Consider the following 22,358-nt stretch of genomic DNA (forward strand, 5'->3'; position numbering starts at 1 on the left):
AAGTGTTGACCTTAGTAGGCAGAGAAACATTGTGGAGCTGATGAAGCTTCAATGGGAAATTCTGCTGTTAGCACAAGGAGAACTATGCCTCATTTCCTGGACTCCAGATGTTCAAAGCTCACTTGAGGAGGAATCTTTTAAGTGTGCTCTTGAACTTCTACCCAAACCTAGCACACCGTGTACTTCTTTCTTACTTTACTCAGCACTTGCTTTACTTAGCATTAACTTGAGACTCCAAATAGGCCTTGGAAAAGAGGGTACAAATGGGAATTGCCTGTCTTTCTTCTGGAGAATAGTGTACATGGCAACCTACAGCCATGGAACTAGGATGGAATAGGATTTGAGACCTTGGAGATTCCTAGTACTAGTGCTGTGCTTTGAGCTTTGATTGGCTATTGTAGAGCATAAAGATTTGATCATTTATCTGCTGTCTAAACTAGCAGATAGGATTTAAACTTTGTAATTCAAGAGTATTGTCAAGAAATGAGTTTTGATGTGTGAAATGAGTTTTTCTGAAGATGTGTCTGACCATTCAGAGGCCATTCCAGCTTTGCCTGCTAGGTGGCAGCACTGCCCTTTGTTTTTATAAATGTGACTTCCTACCTCCTCACTCTGGCTCTGACTTTAGATGACAGTTTTGTTTGCCTACTGCTTACTATCTTGCTTGCTTGTTTCTTTCTTAGATTAGTTACGTTCACTTGACACCCTCATTTATCACTTTGTCTTTTGTTTTTGAGATAGTCAGAAGGTCTCAAGTACAAATAAGTGAAATAATTTTACATCAGAATTACCAAAGGATTATCAAAGTATCATAACGGGAAACTTTAAATGCTTTGAACAATTAAAATTTATAGTTTACATGTTGCAATGCTGTGTTAATTTATCCTCAACACATTAAGGCTTCACCTTTATAAATCTATTATAAAGTCACATATATGTGTGTGTTTACATTTGTGTGTGCACAGAGAACAGTTAGGTCTTTTATGTACTCTCGATATATAAAGGCATTATGTGTTGTTTCAGAAGGTTTTACATGCCCATCCTGGTTAACATTCCTCAAAGGTAACTGCTTTCTGACTAGTGTTGGCACAGGTCAGTTCTACCTGTCCTTAAGTTCATACCTGTCAGACTTTTCAGCTTGCATTATTTTGTCATGGAGTCTTTAGATATGTAATGACTAGGCTTGATTTTATGTTGTGGACCTTAGTGCACGGTCCAGGTTCCCTGCTTTAGAAGCAAGTGGCCAAGAGTGTCGCTCGCCAATGGCTCTCACATTGAGTCTCCTTCACCGCCTCAGAAGAGATCTGTACTATCCAGGTCATACAGAGCAAATCGTCATCACTCAAGGTCTGGGTGATGAAGCCTTGTTAAGGTCCAACCCCAGTTCAGGACAGTGCTCTGCCCTCTCCTGCAGGCGCTACCCCAGACCACTCCCCAGGAAAGTCATTAACCTCTGTCTCAGTCTATTTCATGGCTAAGCTTACTTGTATATCTTCTGTGGATCCATCTCTTCATATTACTCTTGAGGAAAATTCTTTTGGAGTTAAATTCCAATTTTTCTTATCCCAATTTCAAAACAATCTATAATGATCACTCATTATAATGGAGATGAAACCCTCTTGTAACTAGTGTTTTCTTAGTTGTCACATTGCACACATTATTCTGGGGTTGGTGGTGCTGATGTAAACAGATCTTCACTTCTGGTTCTGTAGAAGCATAGCACATTCAGTTATGTAAGGCCACAGGGCTTATGAATGATAATGAATTACTGTTTATGAATTTTCTGTTGTTACTTTTCACTGTATTCATACTTCTTATCAAAAACCAGGGTTTATCATAGCACAATATACCTGTTATGCTGGCCTTGTACATCTTATCTGTACCTTGTCTATTAGATACAGTGAGGTTATATGGTGTGCAGCTAAAAGGTTGTCTGCTTTGGACTCCAAGGTAAGAGTATGCAGCTGTACTTAAATCAGTGATAAAATCAGTGTCTTATCCCAGTCTGCAGGCTTTCAAGTTTATCTATGCTCCTTATATGGGGAATCTCTTCTGAAATTTTGTAGCCATCCACAGGCAAATTCCTCCTAATTCTCACCAAAGGTCTTCATTCTGTAGCCAAGTTCATTATTTTTTGTCTTGTTCTTTCAGGTTGCTAGCCATTGTCCTCTGGTAACATTCAAATTTGTTAGTAATCCATGCGGTATTTTTAGAGCGTTAAAGTGGGGTTGGTATTACTTAAGCAGTCACATTCATTACATGTCATTCATAGAGAGAACAACAGAATCTGTAGAGTTTTTGAGCCCTGTGCTTAGAGGGGTAGACTCGGAAGTCAGGAGAGCTGTAAGGGGGCAAGAAGAAGCCTCTGGAGTGAGACTGATGGCAAGCTAATAAAACCAGCTTCCTTCAGTATCAAGTGCTTCTGTGTCACTCACAGCCACGATGGTAGAACTTTAGTGTGAGTAGGATTGGGAGTTTTTGGAGCTTCCTAAATGTAATCTCATTCCAGGCAATAGAACCACTTTGAAAAGGGTATAGCCAGCTCTTCCTGTTGCTGGCCTCCCCATGTCAAAGTTTCAGGAAGTATGGAAGTCGACCAGGACATTAATTAGTGTATGTCTGTGCATAGCCAGGCAGGCAGACACCTGAACCTCCAGAAAGAAAGGCATTTTGGTCATCCAGGCAGAAGTTCATACTTCCCTCAATCATAAAGGTTTATATTAGTTTCTGGACACGTGATTCTGTGCTAGAACATTCGTTCATCCAAAAGTCAGGCTGTGGCTGGTGTTGTAGTTCAGTGGTAGAGCACCTGCCAAGTGTGCACAAGATTCTGCGTTCAAGTCCCAAAACCATAAAAACAAACCAAAAGCCCACTCCACCTCTCTACCTCAGCACCCCCCCCAAAAAAAAAAAAACCAGGTTTATCACCATCAATTTACATGAGTTTGTGTCAGGAAAACTTTGACTTGGATTGCTAAGATGTCTCCTAAGTAATTTTGTTTATATGTCATCAAATCCCGCTGGCAAACTGTGCTTATGTAGGATTTAAATGCCTTTATGTAATGTTGATTTTATAATTAGGCCCACTTTTAATAACACATAGTCCCCAGAGCCTCTGGAGAATCCTAAAAGGTGTTATCTTAAAACTTTGACATCACTGGACTCACCCTCTTCACATTTGCTCAGTGCCTCTAGTGAGAATGACCAGTGATTGTGTGTGGTATCAGAGACACTCCTGATAGTGGAGTTAGTGCCCGTCACAGGCTTCTGCTGCACAGCTAATGCATTGTGAAACTGTGCCTGTCCAAGAAGAGGTTTCCTGCACTCAATATAAGGTCACATGATGAAACGAAACCTTGAAATTTGATTCTTTCCTCTGAGGAGCACACTATACTTAATATAAAAATGATATATATGTGTTTTACTCACTGTCTTAACATGAATCACAAAGCATCTTCCATATGAATTAAATTTTCATAGTGCCCCATAAACTGAAATTCATGAAATGCTATTGTTGGAAGCCATAGTGTGCTGTTTTGTTTTTTCAGTTTAACATAAATGTTAATGTTCCCAGCACTAAAATCCTGCTTCCTTTCTTTGCACTTCAGCTTCTTCATCTAGGTTGGTATTTTTTTCTGTTCACTGATATGAGTGTCACAGAACAAATGAGTGTCACAGAAGATGCTTTGAAGTGGTAACAGAGTCCCGTGTAACCTTAAAAAGCATCAGCATCTTCGTCTTATCATCACCCTTCCTTGGAGAGGAGAGTGTAATCATTTTTCAGGACCATCTAGAAGCCATTGGCAGAGTTTGTACTGGAACTCTGAGTCCCAGGGCTGCCTTTGCTCAGTGACACCAACATTACGTCAGGTGGATAGCTCTTTGGAGAATAGAAATAGAATTCAGTTGACCTTGGCATTTTGGAGAAGCAGGTGTTTAAATGGAGAATTGTTTTTAAAGGGGGCAATTGTGGAATAATAAGACAGAAAATAATCTGTACCACTTATTGTCCTCTTTGTTTTGGGTAAACAAAATCAGTAATACACTGGATGTTTTAGACTTGGAGTGTGACAGGGATATTGAAGATTAAAGTTATGCATCATAAGCCTATGGAATGGATTTTGAACAAAGTAGAACAGTTAGAATACACAGAAGCACACATCTTTGTCTTAGGTAACAATCCCCTGTTTGTTTCCTTTTTTTCAATGGTTACCACACAAATAGCAGCTTGACCAAGTACCCCTTGCAAAGATAGGATAGACATTTCAGAAAACCTAGTAGTAATCTCTACTAGATCTTCAAACTAGAAAAAAATTTATTTATATATCATCTATTTGTCAATCTAGCATCTATGATGTCAATATATCTATCTCTATATATCTCATATGAATATATGTTCATATATATATTCATATATACTCACATAAACACACACACACACACACAAACATATATAGAGAGATGGTGTGGGGGTGCAGTTGGGTGGTGGTGATGATGGTGGTGATATACTGGTACCCACACATGGTGCCCATGTGTTCAACAGAGCATATGCCACTAATAAATCTACTGAGGACAGAGGACAGACCATCAAATGCAGACCCTAACGGGGCCCAGAGGAGCCCCAGAAGTATAGCTGAATTTTTGTAGGTTCTATCGTGCTGATCCAAAGAGAGCCAAGAGAAATGACTCCTGATGGTATCCCACTGTCCACCACTCTCTCTCCATCCATCTTGCTTTCCCTGACAGTATCCCACTCTTCACCATTGCTTTTTGTCTGGTTTTCATTTTCTTTTCCATCAAGGCTATGTTTCCTGCAAGGCTGGTAAATAGGATGTGGGATGTGGGTAGTTCAAAAAAGTGCAGGGTTCTTAAATTTCTGTTTCCACAGCTGACATCATAAGGAGATATTTTGGTACTCTCCTATGCTCATATGCTTAATGCTGATTTTTTTTAATTAATGAAAAATTTATACTTAAACACTGAGTTTTAAACTTGAGTCTTAAGAAAAATATCCTTACATATTTATCTATATATTTTAGATTTTACTATTTGAAAATATAAACTCGAAATACAGAAGTATTGTTTTGTATAAAATACGTAAGGAGGAGGAAATGATTATTAAACAATTAGCCATTTGTCCATAAAATTTATGGAAATTATTAAAAAGCATATCCCCTTGGTACAATTAAAGTATTTTACACTTGTGAATTATATAATACAAATGACCATTTGAGGTATACTGGTTTGTGTTTTAATTAAAATGCTTAAACATTAGTTCATTTGCAACATTAAAAAAAAATCGCTGGCTGCCTGCAGTAGTGGTGTACACCTTTAATCCCAGCACTTGGGAGACAGAGGCAGTTCAGTGGGGGGGGGGGGATCACAGGCTGTTTTGTTGTTTCAAAGTATAACTCCAGAAAATTTCTACCAGAGAAGTATTCAAAGTAATTTATCTAGCAAGGGACTGGAGCATGGCTTAATAGTTAAGGTCATGTGCTGCTTGCCCTTCCAGAGAACCTGAGTTCAATTCCAGCACCCGCTTGGAGGTGCACAGCCCCATGTAACTTCAGCTCCAGGGGATCTGAAGCCTCTGGTTGCCTAAGGCACATATGTGTACATAATCACACACACACACACACACACACACACACACACACACACTAAATATTACCAAGTAATATCTTTTTCAATATTAAGTTAATGTGATGGTATTTTTGTTTGTTTTTGCTTTTTCTTCTGAGACAGAGTCTCTACTCTGTATCCCATCCTGGTCTGGAACTCACAGCAATTCTCCTGCCTACTCCCAAATGCTAGAGTTGTAGGCATTGCTTACCAGGCTGGCTTTGTGACAATTATTTTCATTGCCACAGATGAGCGATCACTTTGGTGGGCTGCAGTGTTACATTCCCAAGATCCCAGGACTCAAAAGGAGGCTTGAAAAGCATGAGTTTGAGACTAAACTACATAGCAAGATTCTATCTCAAAGCTGGAAAAAAAGATTTAGGAGGGAGGGGAGGGGTCATTCTATTAGTTTGAAATACAAGTCCTTTTGGTTTGGTTTGTTGTTTCTAGGTGGTAGTTACAACAAGGACAGCTGCTGATGACTTTAGCACCCAATATGTTTTAGATGGCAGTGGCCACATACTTTCTCAGAAACCTTCACATCTTGGTCAAGGTAAGTATCTTTATAGCATTTTTCCCCTGTCTCAATTATTAATTTTTTAAAAGAGTTTTGCCTTGAATTTAAACAATGGTTTGGGTTGGTATTGATAATGTCTGGTTATCTTTTAAGCAAGCATAGTCTTTATAAAGAGGATCCACTTGAGGCTGGGTGACTGTGGGTGACTTACAATAACAGCAGTTGTTGTCCTGTGGTTGTGTCACCACTGTCATCTGCACAGATGAAGGAGAGGGCTTTACTGAAGCACCTGAAACATCCTTGATTTGTAATGAACTATAACCCCCAAGATACTATGATTAAATAAGTTAACACACACACACACACACACACACACACACACACACACACACACACACACACACACACACACAGAGGAAAACTTCATACATAGGCCTAATGCAGATAAACAATATAATCACTATTCAGCTCCTAGTTTACTGCCGTCCATCACATCCCTGCCTGGCATTTCATCCCCGTCTTCACTCTGTTATTCTGAGATAAATAATTATCAGTCATTGCTCCTATTATTCTGTATTGTTTTATAAACATCTGTATGTAATTTTATTTGGTATATTGTGATGTGATGTTTTACTCTTTTGGCTTTTGGGGGGCCTGCCTCCCAGCTCCCACATAAATCACACACAGAGGCTTATTCTTAAGGTTTGAGTGCCTGGCCTTAGCCTTTGCTTTTGGGCTTTTTCCTTTTCTCACCTCTGTATATTTTACTTTCAGTCTTACTCCATGGCTGCCTGGGTGGCTAGCCCCTGATGCCCTCCTCTTCTTTCTCATTTCTCCTTCTGTTTATTCCATCTGCCTACCAGCCCCACCTATCCTTGCTCCTGCCTCGCTATTGGCTGTTCAGATCTTTTTAGATCATCAGGTATTTGAGACAGGCAAAGAATCACAGCTTCACAGAGTTAAACAAATACAGCAGTAAACAAAAGCAACACATCTTTACATCGTTAAACACATGTTCCACATCATAAACAAAAGTCACACGCCTTAAAATAATCTTCCCCAACAGTATATTTTTAAGTTCTTCTAAAAAACTAATTCCAAGGTAGGAAATGGTGTCTAGTCTGAGTTGACAAAAATCCCTTCACCTTTTTACCAGCAGTGGATGGTTACAATTGAGACAGCATCAGAGGTGTCTCCTCTTCAGAGTTGAGTTCAGAGAACCACTGGCTCTGTGAGAGACGTGTGGGATATTTGCTGCTGTTCCCCTCCTTTAGCTTGTGGCTACTTGTTTAAATTGGTCAAAGTACTACAACTTTTTGTGGTTTCATCTCTCCCATTTTAATGTTAGATTATTATATTTAAAATAAATGACTTGGTCTTTGTGAAATTTACTTTCTTAATTTTGCTAAGTCCTCTCTCTGACTGTAATTTTGGAAATTGTTAGCATAGTTAGTAATTACTTTCACTCATTAGGAATTTATATTTTTGTATCCACAGAGGAAAAAAGAATTAGTAGGAAATTCTAAGAAAACACACTCATTTGTACTTCACTTTTTCATAGTCAATAAAAATGAGCTCATCTATAATCACCACTTAGTGTGATATGTAATAAATAATATATATTTTAGATAAAATAATACATTATTATCTTTTCAATATGTGTTAAACAAAGATAAGTCTAATTTTATTTTATTTTACTTTTTAACATGTTCCCTCTTTAGAAATCCTCTGAGCCTAGATCTTAAAAGTTCAAGTTAGGAAAGCACTAGAAGGCATTGGGTGCCTCCTAGTAGAGTGCTGCGAAGTAACCCAGTCACCTTATAAAACTTTAAAGTATTTATTTTTATCTCAGTGGTTGCCGGTCTGATCTGGGTGGCCCGTGGCTCTGTATCACTCATACTTGTCATGCTTTTCTGTGTTCATCTCCATGGGAACTGTGAAATAACAACCCTTATGTGAGGACTCCATCTGATCTTTGCCCTTTGACTGGTCGATTTGTCTTTTTCTACTGACGTCTGTCTTCTACCTTTAGTAAGTAAAATTAGGTATGCGTGTTGAGGAGGTTTTGTAGTCAGTAAATGCATCTTATTTTCATTAGCTTATTTCATAACTCAAGAAACAACACACTTGAAAGGTCAATAGTTACAAAATCAGTATGACTTTTTGTAACTCACTTTTTCCACCTAACTACACTTAATTGCTTAGGTAACAGCAACCAAAAAACCAAAGTCTTCGTTTCAGATTGTTCTAGATAGACAAATTACACAACTCTGTGCCTAATAAAAGTGTTCTTGCAGTTAGTTACATTGCTTCGTGTTGATGGTTTGTGAGCGACTGAATCGCAGACTCACATTTCACCAGCTGTCATTAGCTTCCATTTAAATGTTTTCTCTGTAAGATAAAACTACAGTTCAACTCTCCTAATTTATACCTGTGCATTTAAGGTTCTTGCAGATTAATCTCTGCTGTGATGTGGACACCCTTAGCAGTTACTCTTCATATCATCGGTCAGGTGGCATAACTGTAGGTACAGGGACAACCTCCAATAAAATCTCAGTTAGACACTGGAATAGTTTTGCATATTTAAAAGTGGTTTACTGAAAATTCGTTTTCTGCCTTTTGGGTACAGATACTTGTTTTTAGCCATTTAAAGTGTTAATGCTTTTAATAAATGTTATTTTAGTTGATCTTCCCTTTTCTTTATTACACTTTTTTTGTTGGTTTTGGGTTTTTTTGTTTTTTTTGTTTTTGTTTTTGTTTTTGTGTTTTGAGACAGGGTTTCTCTATGTGTAGCTTTGGAGGCTGTCCTGGAACTAGTTCTGTAGACCAGGTTGGCCTTGAACTCACAGAGATCTGCCTGCCTCTGCCTTCCGAGTGCTGGGATTAAAGGTGTGCTTCACCACCGCCTGGCTCTTCATTACACTCTTAAACATTATAACTGGTTTTCTTTCCTTTTAAAAAACTTATTTTTAATTGTGTCCATGTGTGTGTCTGTGTGTGCTTGTATGTCTCCCACTTTTGTATGGGTTCCTGCAAGGGCCAGGAGAGGCTTCCTGATTGACTGGAGCGGTAGTAGTTAAGTTACAGGTAGCTCTGAGCCATCTTATGTGGGTGCTGGCAACTGGACTCTGGTCCTCTGCAAGGCTAGTACAGTCTTTTTTGTTTTTTGTTTTTTTTCTTTGCAATTTGGAACCGTACTTTTGATTAAGAGGGTGCACTAAACACAGAAGTAGAGGAAGCACACTGGGGCAGGAAGTGCACTTAGAAAAGCAATCACACTGTCAGGAAGTGCACTTAGCACATTCACACTGGCAGGAAGTGTACTTAGGAGAGCAATCACACTGGCAGGAAGTGCACTTAGAATATCAATCACACTGGCAGGAAGTGCACTTAGAAGAGCAATCACATTGTCAGGAAGTGCACTTAGAACATTCACACTGGCAGGAAGTGCACTTAGAACAACTATACTGGCAGGAAGTGCACTTAGAAGAGCAAACACACTGGCAGGAAATACATGAGAAGAGCAAGCACACTGGCAGGAAGTGCACTTAGAACAGTCACACTGGCAGGAAGTACACTTAGAAGAACAAGCACACTGGCAGGAAGTGCACTTAGAACAGTCACACTGGCAGGAAGTACACTTAGAAGAGCAAGCACACTGGCAGGAAGTGCACTTAGAACAATTACACTGGTAGGAAGTGCACTTGGTTTTTATTCTAAGGCAGGTGGTGACTGCATCTTCTCTCCATTTACCAGGGCCACCTACAATCTTTAACAGTTGGCTAATTGTAAAAGGATTGGCACAGAGGAAGTGAAGGAATACGGGGAAAAGTTGTTTTTCAGTCTTAACCACCAACCCATCTCTCCAGCCTCTATGCCTGCTTTCCTTTAAGGAAACAGAAGAACTCTCCAGCTTTTCAAGTCTTACTTACAAAAGTGACTGAATTATTTGTGGTAGTCATATCTCTTTGTCCCCCAGTTTTATGCCTCTAGCTGATGCTCCAGAACAAATGAAAGGAGTATTTCATTCTGTGTCTTGAAAGACCCTTGCTGTAGATCACTGCTCTGTGGGATTGTGCTTGTGGACTGCGATTTTGTTTTTCACAACAGAACAGTGGAACTTTGTTTGCTAGTTTAGAATACTTTCTGACAATTCAGCACCCACATTTACATGAGAAGTATAAATAGCCGTCATCATAAGTGCCATAACATAGGGTCATGTAAAAATATAATGAAGCATATTGCAAGTGTTTGAAGAGTGTGCTAAAGTTAGAGAGCCGAGAGGTTCTTTTGTAAAATACGATAGTGCACTAGGGCCTCCTTCCTATTAGCCAGTATTACTTGGTACCTTTATTTTTAAGAACATTTCAACATTGAAATTCAAATATTTCATTTGAAATTTAAAAAAAATCATTTTTATCTGCAAATTTTATTTATCTATTTGTTTCTTTATTTATTGGTTTTTTGGTTGTTTTTTTGTGTTTTTTTTTTTTTTTTTCTTTTTTTTTTTTTTTGCCACAGGGTTTCTTTTGTAGTCCTGGCTGTCCTAGAACTAGCTCTATAGACTAGACTGGCTTCAAACTCACAGAGATCCACCTGCCTCTGCCTCCCATGTGCTGGGATTAAAGGCATGCGCTACCACCGCCCAGCACTGTTTTATTAAATCATAATTTTTACATTACTTGTGATTCTTAGTGTACTTGGACTCTTATAAGGTGGAAGAGTAATTTGTGAATATTTAGGTTAGGTATAATATGGTAGTTAGAGCATAATATATATTTAAAAATAAACAAATAACATTTTGTTTTCATAAGCTTGTTGTCTGGGGCATTGATTTCTGTCCACCTGCCTCCATCCTGCTCACATCATAGTAATGTCCTTGCATTGCCATTTAGGAATCAAGGGTTAGTAAGGAACAGATGAGTATATAAGGGATGATAGTAAGATGACACAGCCGAATACCTAGATCGTCAAGTAGGTTTTCAGAGACCATGACATTTGAGTGTGGCTCTGATGGGTTAGGGTAAGGAGGCACAGGAGTGTGTGTGACCTTTTAGCTGGAGAATGACATGTGGGGAATAGACCATTTCTCTGTGGCCATAAAGGGAAACACCTGCAGTTTAAAAAACTTGTATTTTTTTCTTTAAATTTATTGAAGAATTGTGTCTTGGAAAAAGTTAAATGAACTAGGTTCAAGAGAAAGACCATCCCTTCCTGGACAAGAGGTAACTGGTGATCACTTGCACTGCTGCTGGCATGGCTAACTGAGACTGGATGTGTAGCAACCTGCTACACATGGCACCCTGCCATAGACAGGGACTCATGAGTAACACTGGGGCAAACCATCAGAACTTCTCATAGCCTCCTGTGGACTGAATTGACAGGTTGAAATATATGTGGCACTCATTCAGAGTTCATTCACCTCCACACTGAATCTCATCAGGACTTTTGCTGACTGAGCAGTGGTGAAGAAAGTTGAGACTGGACTACACAAAAACTTTCAAACTTGCTAGACGAAGAGGACTAAGTAAATCCATCTTTAAGCCCGTGGTGACATAGCTGCAGCCCAGATTACTACACCTGCTAGACAGGTACACAGGGTTTTCCTTGGTAAAAAATGCTGTCATCTTCAGTGACTGTGCTTCTTCTATATGCAAATAAAATAAAAGCCTTACAGGACATGAAGAAGGAAAGTTAAGAGTCCTACCAATAGAAAGAAAGTACAGCAAATTCAGAGATGAGCCAGATATTTGCATAAACAGATGAGAACTTCTAGAAAGAACTATCTTACTAAATTTTTTTTTTTGAAGAAAATCCTGTACTACTAAAAACAGTTCGGAGTTTATATGTTAAGGGGAAAGTATGAAAGAACCAAATGAAAATTCTAGAAGTATAAAAGTGCTATATCCAAATAATTCAGCAGATGGGTGACATAGTTAAGATATTGACTGTCCCCCTGTTCAAAGATTTGTTCACTGGTAGGAAGCCTTCCAGTCATTAGAGTTGTGTCCTTTAAGAGGATACTGCTAGGATCCCATCCCTTCTTCCTCTCAATTTGTTTCCTAATTGCCAAGACAAATGCACCAAGATGCATAGCTATCCACAAGTCCAAAAGCATTGGACCAGCTGACTGTGGAGTAAAATCTCCAGTTATGAGTTAAAATAAACTTTTTGTCTTTTTAAGTTGATTGACTTACACATGTTGTTATGGTCACAGAAAAACGCCTATCCCAGAAAGCCGGTGATGAGAGGGTGGGTAATCACCATCACTATGCCTGGTAAGGAAAAAGTTTTAGAATTGGTTCTGAGGAAGAGTTTTGAAACATTTGGAGAATCATGTTAGACAGAGTCTAGAATGTTGTAAGTAGACTTCAAGGAGTGAAGACCAGAATGCTGATAGGAATATAGATAGTAGGGGCTGGAGAGATGGCTCAGCAGTTAGGATCATTTACTGCTCTTGCAGAGGACCTGAGTTCTCAGCACTCACATGGTATTCACACCTGCTGCAAGGGTCCAGTGCCTTTCTCTGGCCTCAAGCACCTGTACTCACCTGCATATGTCTAATCATTGCCACTCACATACATGCCGTTAGAAGTAAATACTTTAAGAAAAACAAAATACAGGAAAGATGACAATCATGTAGTTTCAAATGGAATTCTCTATTGGCAGTGAACTTAACACTATCTGTGTAATATACTGGCAAAGGCCTTAGGGGTTTCATTATTCCCATGCCCTGTGGGGAGTTGAGTATAAAGGTGATTAACTAGTATGTGTGGGAGAGGAAATCTGAAGGGAACACAGATTTTAGGCAGTGGCAACTTTTATCTGTATTTACAATAAGAATTGGTAACAAATGGAGAGGGAAAAAATTGTAAAACTTGCACTGTGGCCAGAAAAGCTCTGTATTCAATGTTCTGGCCTAGAGTGGCGTGGCTACTGGGAAGGTTAGAACTGCTTAAAAAGCCAGGAGTCCAAGAAAGTCTAAGAATTCAACAAGGCAGCAAATGAAGTTTGTCTCAATGGTCTTTCCAGGGCTTTTTAGATGAGCCCTGGGGGCCTTGCTCACTCTGACTGTCCAAGTCCAGTTGGCAAGGCACTGAAAAACTGGGACAGCTTGTACTGGTAGGAACTTGGCAGCCACATGATGCTAATTTTTAAGCATTCAGGATACAGGAGTTACAAGGCTCACAGAAGCATCTACCAGATTTAAGAGGAAAGTCTTAGGAGGTGTACTAGTTGGGGTTCTCTAGAGAAATGTAACTCATAGAATATATGTATGGGCTTTATTACCGTGGCTTAGAGGTTATGGTCCAACCTCTCCTAATCTCTCCTAATAAAAAATCCAAGAATCTTGCAGTTTAGTCCACGAGGCTGGAAATCCTAGCTAGTCTTCTTCATATGCCAGAATCCTGAAGAAATATGCTCTTCTACCAGTGAAGGAATGAAATTGCCTTGAGAGTGAGTGCAATCAGGGAAAGAGCAAGAGCTTCCCTCATAATGGCTGCCAATAAAAGGTGTATTTCAGATTTAAAGTGGATCTTCCTATCTCAAAAGATCCAAATGTAAGATGGATCTTCCCACTTTAGATGGGAAAGTCAGACAAGAAAAATCCCTCACAGATGTATCCAGATGTTTGGTTTTAGTCAATTCCATATGTAATTGAGTTGACAACCAAGACTAGCCATCACAGGAGGCCAGGCAGTGTGTGGCAGGGTTGGAGTGCCCCACAAACAGCACCTAACAATGTGATCCCTAATGAAACCAAGAGTGAAGCCAATGCTGTCATGCAGACCCCAGCCAGACTGAGATGCCAGGGATGTAGAATGCCGTTTGATAGAGAAGTCAGAGCAAAGGTGTTTTAAACAATGATCATTTCTAAGAAGAACTAAGACCTATCTGGCAGAAGCATCCTTTAGTAGGCTATTTTGAGGTGATTCTATAAGCATGTGATATTTAGGCTGAGATATGAAAGTTGATAATGGAGTTAGTGTACATGGGTTTTGGGAAGGAATATGTACAAAGACTCCGGGATAGAAACAAATCTGATGTGCCAGAAGAATAGGGAAGAGAAATGACCGTAGGCTAGATTATGAAGGGCCTGTGTGCTTTATCCTTCACCCTCACCCAATTTTTTTTAGTTAACTTGTATTACCAATAAATATTCAAAACACCAAGTCCTAAACTACTTCTTTATATATCTCTTTCATGTCACTAATCCTTCTTTATCACTTAGTTTTTGTTTCTTTGTCTACTAAATTTATTTTCCTTTTTAAAATATTATTTTTTTGAGAATTTCATACATGATTACTGTATTTACATAATTTCTACTCCTCCAACTCCTCCTGTGTTTCCCCTTCTCAACTTCTGACCTCTTTGTGTGTGTGTGTGTGTGTGTGTGTGTGTGTGTGTGTGTGTGTGTGTGTGTCCACCACTAAGAGCATTTAGTGTTGCTGTTTGCATATGCTAAGGCTACCACTTAGGTTTAGATAACCCATCATGGGGTTCATTTCTGTGGAAGATTGAGGCTCCCTCTTAACAGCCAATAATTGTCCACCTTGGAGTGGGTTCTTGTGAGATTTCCCAAGTCTGAGTTCATGTTACCATTGTGCAGGTCTTGTTTAGGTGACCTATTGTTAAGATTTCTTGGGTACAACTCTGTCCTATATACAAGACACTATTTTGTAGCAGACATCCTAGTACTTAAAATCTTTCCATCCCTTTGCTCCAGGTTTCCTGCACCCTAGATGTAGGGATTATATTGTAGATGTTTATCAACTGGGAATAGGTGCCCTATAGTCAGTTGTTCTCTGCATTTTGTCCAGTTACGGATTTCTGTGATGGTTTGCATCTTTTGTGCCCTTGGGAATATCTTGCCCTGCTGGCTATTGATGTGGTTCGTAGGCTTTATAGCTGTGTAGCACTTTGAATTACCACTTCCCTTGGAAGCTTGCAAAGGTTCTATGAGAGCTATCCTCAAAGAGAAGACTTTGAAGTCAATTTCATCTGTTCTTCCAAATTCCTGTCTGAAGAGTGTAATGTCTTTAGGAGTAGGGTCTTACCTTCAAGTTCTGAGAGGCAGCCCTGGGCTGCAGCAGTAGTCTGTATTGTTTGGGAGTCTCTTGGAATCCCCTAACCATCAACTCAGCGAGGTTCTCCATGCCTGGCACTAGGGCTAAATGAAGTTACACCAATTGGAGTGCTAATGCTGCCCCCAAGAGTCGTAGCCTATCCAAGTTTATTTTCTTATCTTCTCTTGTCATGAGCTCTCTATTCTGAGGTAATAGTCCTTTGGTTAGTGTTCATTTCCACCAGGTACACTTGGGTGATGTACTATTGAGTTCTTGCTATGCCAAATAGGTCTTCATTTGGCCTTATTTGTATCTGGAATACAAATTTCTGTTTCTTTAGGTTTATTGTATTTGTTTTCTCTAAGGAATGACATTACTTATAGGCCTCTGCCATTATTGGCTGAAATACCTGAGAAAATTATGCCTTCATCACAACCTTTCTTTTCACAATTCACCAATTCTGAATACTTATCATAAATACTTAATGTTTTTATTGCTGTGATCAAACATGCTGACCAAAAGCAACCTGGGGAGGGAACAGCTTATTTTACTTATATGTCCACAGCATAGTCTATCATCAAAGGAACTCGGGGCAGGAGCTCAAGGCAAGAACCTGGAGCTGGAAGCCATGGAGGAGTGCTGCTAAGTAGCTTGCTTCTCCTGTTGCCCAGTTTGCTTTCTTATACACCCCAGGACCACCTGACCAAGGGTGATACTTTGGCTAGGCCCTCCCACATCAATCAGTCATTAAGAAAATGCACTACAGTCTTGCCTACAAGCAGTCTAATGGAGGCATTTTCTCAACTGCCATTTGTCTTTCTAGATAGGTCTAGGTTTGTATACAGCTGACAAAAATCTAATCAACATAGGTATATTTCCTTCCTCCTTCTTTGCCCCATTTCCCTTCATCTCTCTCTCCCTCCCCTACTTTGTTTTATGTAAAACAGTTTTCTGTAGTCCAGTCTAGCCTCAAACTCAATGATGCTCCTGCCTCAGCCCCCTAAGTGCTGAGATTACAGGCTCATGTTACCATGCTCAGTTCAGGTGGACTGGTCTCTAATCAGTTTTTAGACAGAAACTAGAGAAAGTTAAAGGACTCAATAGTATGCTTGTTAACACAATGACATGATAGTAACCAATGCGTGTAGATCATGTTTACTGGTTCCGAGTACACATGTGTTAGTACATGTGTGTGCAGGTACCCTTATTTGGCTATATACCTGCATGTGGAGGACAGAATTCAATGTTGGGTGTATTTCTCTCTTTAGGACAGGATCTATTACCAACATGGAACTCACAGTTTCTACTAGACAGGCTGGTCAGTGTGTCCTTGGAGTCCATTTGTTCTGCCTCCCTCATGTCACTGTGCCACCATTTGTGTGTTGGGGCTCTGAACTCAGTTCCTCATGCTTGCATAACAGGCTCTTTACTTACTGAGCTATGTCTTTAGCCCTCTGAATGTTTCTCTCTTTTTTTTTCATTTTCTAATTAAAAAACATTAAACTATATTTTGTTCATATTCTTTCCCTTCCCTCAATTCCTCACAGGTCCTCCCCGCCTCTCTATGCACCCAGCTTAAAGTTCTTTCATTCCTCTATGTCAAGGAAAATAAGAGAAACCAAAGGTCAAAACAGACAAACAAATAGCTAATATGATAACAACAACAAAACAAGAGCATGGGAAAAATTTATTGTGGAATCTGGTATGGGGCTATCCTGGAATGTGGTTGATATACCCAGTGACATCCCATTGGAGAAGACGAAGTTTCCCTTTTCCAGTGGGTATCAATTATCAATTGCAGCTAGATTCTTGGTTAGGGATGGGACTTCGTGTTCACTTCTCCATCTCCACCCTGGGGTTTGTCATCTGCTTTGAACTTGTACTGGTTTTGTGTCCTGCCACAGTCTCTGAATTAGCCCTGTTGTGTCTGGAAGACACTATTTCCTTAAAGTAATCCACCACCTCTGACTTTCACAGTCTTCACCCCCTCTCCTGCACATATCCCTGAGTGTTGAAGGGAGGGGGGATGATAAAGACATCATAATTAGCACTGAGTATTCCAAAGTGTCTAGCCATCTGGACATTGTCCAGTTGTGGCCTCTGGGTTAATTATCATATACTGCAAGAATAAACTTCTCTAATGAGGGTTGAGTGATCTACTGATGTATAATATAGCAATATGTCATGAGGAGTCACCTTCTTGCTATGTTTCTTTAGCAGAAAAATGATGATAGATTTTCCCCTAATGTCCACAGCCTGTCTATTCTCTTATTGTTGGCTACTTTAGCAGTATGAGGAATAGGTTCCATAAAATGTTAATCTAATTAAGCTTATCAATAGAAATCAAGAGTCAAATATTGGGGTAAGAACCTGAAAGATCAGAGGACAGGGAGCAGCCATCAGTTGCTTTCTGCTTCTTCCATTCCTCTGTGCAAGAAGGCCAAGATCCTCTCTCAGCCCCACTTTAAACTTCCTATCCCTCTTTCTACAGTTCCCCAAACCTCTATGGTCAGTTAGTGGCTAGCTCCACTCTCTTACTTTAACAAAGTCTATTTGCATTTGACAAATTCAGAGAAAATACTTCATTATCTATCTAAAATATATCACTGTTTGACCTTGAAAACATACCTAACATGACCACAAGTTTGATTTTAATAGGTAATCAGTAATTAACTTCTATTTCTTTATTATCCTTTGTAATAATAGCTTACAAGGACTAGAAATTTATATTACATTGTTAAATTAGCTATATAGGTATAATACCTTGAACAAGAGTAGAAACATATGTACAGTATGTTCTAACCAAAATAACCATAAATTTTTATCAATATACAAAAGTATCTTAAACAAGAGTAGAACCATGTATACAGTAAAACCAAAATGTTACCTCAAATTTGTATCAGTATACAAAAATCCATGCCAATGTAAAACATTTAAAACTAGTAGTTGCTTTTTTGGTTTAAAAGTAGATTCAATAATTGACCCTTTTATCCTATCATTTCTATATCCCCCCTTTTTCTTTTCAGAATAAGATCCCTGAATCTAATCTCTTTGTTCAGCTTTTTTCATGACCATTACCAATAACAACTTGAAAACCAACCAACCCCCTAAATGATAGCAAATATCCATAAACCTGCTGAATGACCAAAAATTGCTCACCCCACCTCTTAGGAACATGGGTATTGTGTTCTTAAAATTACTTCCTGTTGTCTGGGGGTAATGGCATCTTTAGGGGCCCTGAAAAAAATTGAGATAGTTGTCAGGTCCTGGAAGAGGTAGCTATATCATTTGTTGTTCAGTCTCTGCATAATGGGAAAATGTGGGGCTTATCTCAAGTCCAGGCTAGAGTAGTCTGTGAGGCCAGATCATCTCAACTAGTCACCTTGAATTGTCCTAAGCAGTTTGTAGTCCAAAGCCCATCTTTGGGTGGTGTTTGCCAGTTTAGTGGTATTACCATAGTCCTGATAGAATCGTCATTGTGGGGCCCCAACCTCCTTTTGGAGACTTCAAAAGTCAATGTTAGGCATGGTCATGGTTCACTGCAAAAAACTTAAAACATATTAAATGTTATATGCAACAGATCTTGAAGAGGTTAAAGGACCATAATTTGTTATGTATATACAGAATACAAAAAGTTAATTCCTAGTTACCTGATACTCAAACTTGAAATCATGTACAGAAAGCTAGAAGAAGCCTTTTTCTAGAATTAGTATACTATATAACCATTAATATCATGACAAAATGTTTAATATATACATATATATATATTAATCTTATAAATTTTGAGATAATATTTATACCTTAAGAAAAGTTTTAAGAAGTCAAAATAAAACAAAAGGACTATGAGATTAGTGGCAATAGCATAATCCCTTAATTTTGGTTTTTCTTCTGACTCGTAACAGGTGTCTCTTCTGACATGAGACAGAGATTTTTGGGGGTTTCACATTAACAAGCATGTTTGGATTTAGAGAAGGACTCCAAAGCCAGCTTTTATTTTTAATTGGACTGGGACTATAAGAAGACCATTTGCAGTATATGAACAGCAGAAACAAACATTTGGGAAGATGTATGAAATTTCATCTTGTTGGAAATGTGATATACCAGTAGGCCAATTTACCCTTTTTCTTGGGATATTTTCTCTGGATGATTTTTACTTTTTATTCAGATGTCACATTTGTCCAGTGGTCTTCCGTTTCCTTATCTGGATGCCTTCATTCTCCTGGAAAGACAAAAACAAAACCCTGCCCCAACCCTAACTTTGGGGGCATTTCCCTTTTGGCAAGTTATATCTGATCCAATGGAAAGCATTTGTTAGTTTTATATGTTAGTTTAGATTGGATGGTCATGCTGTCTGATGAAGTATCACGTCTTCTAATCAAGAGGTCTTATTTGAATCTAATTTTTATAATATTTTTTATGGTTTTATGGTTTCTCCTGAAGTTTTTGTTTTATCTTCTAAAGCTGTTCTATCATTCAGAGCACAATGTTTTGTTTTGTTTTTTTTGTTTTTGTTTTTGTTTTTTTGTTTTTACAGTAGGCATTAGGTCCTTTAATTGCTCTGGGAAGAAGTTTCCCCCATGGTGACAGGGAACAGTTGGACCATACTTAACACATGGAGGCCTGGGAGAGGTCCCCTAAAGTGTTTCCCCATGGCAAAGGCTTACCTTGTCTGTCCCTTGTTGATCTATATTCATTGATCCAACGACAGCCTTTGCTGCACCTTTGGCATACTCCAGAAGGCAGGGGCCTTCTGTTTTTCTGTTTGGATTATTCCTAGAAAAAGAAGATGTTTCTAGAGATACCCTGCCTACAATTCTTTTTTAGATGACCTTGCCACAATTAAAACACCTGACATTGTGATTTTTCTTTGAGCCTTTGGAAATCACCTCTCTGTCCAAGCATCATCATGGTTATGAGATTCAGTATTGACTATTTCTCAGATCCATTTCTCTATGGGTGCTTATCTTGCCTTTAAAGCCTAATTACCCTTTGCATTGAGAATTAGTATTTTCAAAAGCTGAAAATTCAATTATGATTGTCTAGCTTGTAGATTTGGTATCATCCCATTTACAGCTGGAGTCAATCTTTGTAAAAAAAAAAAAAAAAATCAGTGAAGGTTTCTTTTGGGCCCTGTGTTCTCTTTCCGTCTTCTTCAACTCTGTCCCAAGTGTTCAAAGTTGCTGCATGGCATAGAGTCAAGTCATATAGAGACTGTCTTTGTACATCAGCAGTTCCGTCTCATAGAGTGGGCCTTAAATTCGTTTTTTAAAAAGTTGTTGGTTAATCCATAACATTTCTGTAACTAATGTACCAGAATATCTTCCAGACAGGCCACTGTTGTAGGTCAAAGGGTTTAAAGCTAGATAATATTGATGGTTACTTTTCTCCTCTGGTAGCATGTTCTACCAACCCTTTTCTTTTGGGTCACCAATCAGCTCCCAAATCATGACACAGAGAATTGCTAGTTTTAAATGCTTGGTGTAGTCTAGGCACATTTTCTGGCTGGCTCTTTTAACTTAAATTAACCTGTTTCTTTGTCTACCTTTTGCCTCAGAGCTCATTACCTTTCTTACTTCTGTATATCTTCTCTATATCTGCTGGTTGGCTGGTGGCTGCTTGGCTTCTGATCCCAGGCATTTCTTTCATTCTGTCCTCTTTCTCTCTCTCGCCCCTTCCTTTCTTTTCTCTCAAGCCTAGATTTCTCCTCCTATTTATTCTCTGCCCATCAGCCCTATTTATCTCTCTCCTGCCTAACTATGGGCTGTTCAGCTTTTTATTAGACCACTCAGGAACCTTAGGCATAGACATAAGGAGCACACCTTTACGAAGTTAAAATAATATTTCTACAGCATAAACAAATGTAACACATTTTTGCCCAGTTAAAATAATAATCCACTAAAACGTGCAAAGTACCTTGCAGTACCATGAATGCTAGTCAGTAGAGGTGAAGCTTATGGTTTGGCAACAGCTCTGTTTCTCCATGGTCAGTGACACAAGTAAGTTGGTTTTCAGAAGTAGGGTCTTACTGTCAGGTTATGGAAGGAAACCAGTAGCCCTGGCAGCAGCCTGTGATGTTTTCAGAAGGGAACTATAAGACTCCTTTGGCCAATAACTTATTAAGATATAGCCCGTTCCTGGAGGTTTTAACTGGTGCTATACGATGTCTAGTTGGGGCATTGCCTCCCTCATTATATGTGACTCCATTATTATTTTTTATTTTTTTATATGTGACTCCATTTAAATCCCTTTCATATATGTATATATTTTAGAAAGCTTCTACAATTGAAGGCCCCTGTTCCATACAGTGAGTTCAAGACCAGCCTGTGTTATATAGTGAGTTCAAGGCCAGCTTGGGTAACTTATTAATAAGACCCTGTCTCAAAATAAAAAGTTAAATGAGGCTGGGATGAGTCTGAAATAGATGGTAACTAGTAATTTTTAAACCACCTGGAGCTAGAGAGCGGGCTCAGTGTTCAAGAGTACTGTCTGCTCTTCCAGAGAGGATCCAGGTTTAGTGCCCACCCAATATTCACATCACAACTTTCAACCTTCTCTAACTCTGGTTGTAGGGGACACAGACATCCATGCAGCCAAAACACCCATACACATAAAATAAAAATTTAAAAGACAAAAACAAAGCACATGCTTCTATAGGCTCAGTGTAGTGTCCATTAGAATTCTATTAAAATTGACCACAAAACTAGAGAAAAAATCCTAAAGTTCATATGAGTGTACAAAAGACCCTGAATGGCCAGCTTAATATTGAGCAAAATAAACAAGCAAAACAAGCCAGTGTTGGATCTGTCACAATACATTTGACAGAAAATGGTATACTAGCACAAAAGCAAATAGGTAACCAGTGGTTTGGGTTTTTCAAGACCACCCCACTATGTAGTCTAGGCTGGCCTTGAACTGCCATAGTCCTCCAGCCCCATTCAACCTCCTTCTTGCTTGGACAGCAGGCATGTTTCACCATGCCTATTAATTACTCCATTCTTCATGTTTGCTTTTGAAGATGAGGTAAGTTAAACTCTATAATTAGATGATGTTTTAGGTAATTATTTTAATGGTGTGATAAAGGTTGTCACACATTCTGTCTTACATTGTGTATATATTGTATCTTAAAATGCAGAGTAACCAGATGGTTTGAC

General features: G+C 39.0%; 1 protein-coding gene across 3 annotated transcripts in view; it reads left to right on the forward strand.

Moving 5' to 3' along the window:
* The window catches only part of LOC100751321 (PMS1 protein homolog 1), an 87,171-nt gene that overhangs the window by 18,464 nt on the left and 46,349 nt on the right, over positions 1-22,358 (forward strand). For all 3 annotated transcript variants that reach the window (XM_027396831.2, XM_035440939.1, XM_027396832.2), the window contains exon 4: positions 6,073-6,175. In XM_027396831.2, the coding sequence (XP_027252632.2) occupies positions 6,073-6,175 (103 nt within the window). The remainder of the gene's footprint in view (positions 1-6,072; positions 6,176-22,358) is intronic.

The sequence above is a fragment of the Cricetulus griseus genome, chromosome 2 (genome assembly GCF_003668045.3).
Source record: "Cricetulus griseus strain 17A/GY chromosome 2, alternate assembly CriGri-PICRH-1.0, whole genome shotgun sequence".
Classification (NCBI taxonomy): domain Eukaryota; kingdom Metazoa; phylum Chordata; class Mammalia; order Rodentia; family Cricetidae; genus Cricetulus; species Cricetulus griseus.